The following is a 2,439-nucleotide window of genomic DNA, read 5'->3' as shown; positions in this document are numbered from 1 at the left end:
TGAAATTTTACACTAATTCATTAAAAGAATCATTCAAAAACTTAAACACTTTAAACTAAGTAGATTATATTCAAAGTCACATTGGGAGCTAATACCTGAAGCTCAGCAGAAAAATAATATATCTCTTTACTCATTGGCATCCGTACAATATTTTTTTCCCATAAACAAAATGAGTGAACCATGCTTATGTTCTACTGGATCGGATCATTCAGTTTAATTGAACAAAAGAGATCACAATATTAATAATAATAATAACAACAACATTATTTGTGGATTTGTCTGAATGGATCACAGAATGACATGAAACAACATAAAAACTTTCTACACAACTACAAAATCAACATTTGTAACCCTAAACTCATCAAGCTACCAGCATATCTCATCCATGCAGAAGGCAAGAACGAATGCGTCCTTTGAGAAGAACCCCAGCGCAGTATTGAAGAAGACGTGGTACCCTGGTTGTGGTGATAACAGGAGGATATTGCCTTCGGTTCTTGTAAGGAGGAGCACTCAAAGGTCCATTGTACAAGAACTGATGAAATGTAGCGCCGCCCAAAAGTAAGTCATCATTGGACTGGATTTTTGGACTAGTGTCTTTCTTGGATTCATACCCTGGGAACCATACAGTCACTTCAGGGTCTTTCCCAGGCATAAACACATTCTTCTCAGAATATATCCGCGCACTAACTAACGCCCCAATTGCATAATCTCCCCAATTAACATACAGATTATTCACCACATGACAATAACCCCACCTGAAAGAAAGGAAAAGAAACAAATCATGAAAATATGAAACGATGAAGTCAAAAGTTTCATATGGAATTTTTTTTGGAGAAATTTAAATTTACCTGCAGTGAGGATTGCGCTGGTTTGTATTACTAATCCAGTTCCTATACACTGTGACTCTCATTTGCTTATCAATTATGTCTGAATTTTGGGCGCCCAATAACATATTGTAGTGATTATTAAATAAACGACTGTTTGAAATTGTAACATCAGTAGACCCCTCATTTGTAGTTACCAGACCAGTTGCACCATCAAAACAGGTCAAATGATCCACCCACACTCTTTTGGATTTAAATATGTGAACATTGTCACGGGTGGTGTCTCTGACTTGAATATTGTGAATAATAACATCTTCAGCTCTATTAAGTGCAATTGTAGATCCAGTGATGATCACCCTCACTCCCCTACCATCTATCGTTGTGTGATTGAAGACATAGATCATGCTAACCAATCTAATTGTCATGTCAGCAGCAAAGGTGATCCAGACTCCTCTAGGGTTGGTAGATGCTAGATTTGTAGCATAGCGCAATGTACCTGGAGGGGGGTTCGTGGGGTTATCATCAGATCTTGTTACTATATATGAAATTCCCTTACGCCCACCTTTGACGCCCCTAGCAAAACCAATGGCGCATTTGTGAAGGAGCCGCCCTTGCCCACAACTTGAAAACTGACATTTGGTTCCATCAGATCCTTTGCAAATCCTCCCTGCAGCTCCTACCCAAGGCATTGGATCTCCTGACAATATCAAATAAATTTTAGAATCAAATAAATCATGTTTTAAAGGGAAAAACCTAATTATCATATTATGTAAGTGCTTTATTCTCCTAAAATTAAAACTAACACAAGGATCTGTAAAAATATTTCTTAATGTTTTTTAAGAAATGAATCAAATCATAGAAATCTCAAGCAAAGACACTCAACATATCTCTTCTGAAAATATGAATGATAAGCCAATGGAAACGTTAAATCTACCAATATTACATAAAACTCAAATTTGAAAAATAATTACTACAAAAGTCTAGTGTTTTTCCTAAAAGGATTGACTATATAATATTACTCTAGCATGCCACATACCCTTTCTCACTCGTAATGATGCGAGATAAGAAATAGTCTTGTTCTTAGGATATTTGTCATGACCATCTCCATGACTGTGATCGTGCATTGCTGACCCACCAGTAATAAATCCAACGATAGAGACAGTCATCACCAACCACAACCACATTTTCATGAGACTGACTGTGTTCTCCATTTCCTCCCAAGCAATTAGACAGAATTCTCACCGAAGTGATCAAGTTTTCTGCTCTTTCCTCCTTTCCTGAGCGAAAGTAATGATGCAGTGAGTAAGATGGAAGGGGTTTATATGCACATATTAGGCGTAATGATACCAAACTTGAAACCCTAATCAGAACTAGGTTTCAAACTCTAATGGTTTAGTGCATTGGGATTTAAAATTCGCATGGTCTTGTGTATAGGTAATGATGTTGTAGTATCATTATTTTAAATATCCTTCCGATAAATCTGGCAGATTTGATAATGTTCGATTTGTATGCTTCAAATTCAGATAAAAGTTGTGTCAGATCGATAAAGAATTTTATCTTAAAATAAAATGTATCCTTTCATTTTATATATAAAAAATAAAGCTATAAATATGCT

At 36.0% G+C, this 2,439-nt stretch overlaps 1 protein-coding gene across 1 annotated transcript; it reads right to left on the bottom strand.

The window, feature by feature from the left end:
* Positions 1–357: 357 nt before the first annotated feature.
* On the bottom strand, positions 358–2,095 carry LOC149545709 (putative pectate lyase 4). Its single transcript, XM_089794316.1, has 3 exons — positions 1,861–2,095; positions 849–1,521; positions 358–755 (listed from the first exon to the last, which is right to left on the bottom strand). Exons 1-3 carry the CDS (start codon positions 2,033–2,035, stop codon positions 380–382), a joined length of 1,224 nt encoding a protein of 407 aa, XP_089650442.1. The 5' UTR covers positions 2,036–2,095; the 3' UTR covers positions 358–379.
* Positions 2,096–2,439: the final 344 nt, after the last annotated feature.

Source organism: Cupressus sempervirens, chromosome 7 (assembly GCF_028749045.1).
Source record: "Cupressus sempervirens isolate cs-2001-9-10 chromosome 7, ASM2874904v1, whole genome shotgun sequence".
NCBI lineage: Eukaryota > Viridiplantae > Streptophyta > Pinopsida > Cupressales > Cupressaceae > Cupressus > Cupressus sempervirens.
The sequence above is the reverse complement of the archived record's forward strand: the minus strand, read 5'-3'. Positions and strand labels throughout refer to the sequence as shown.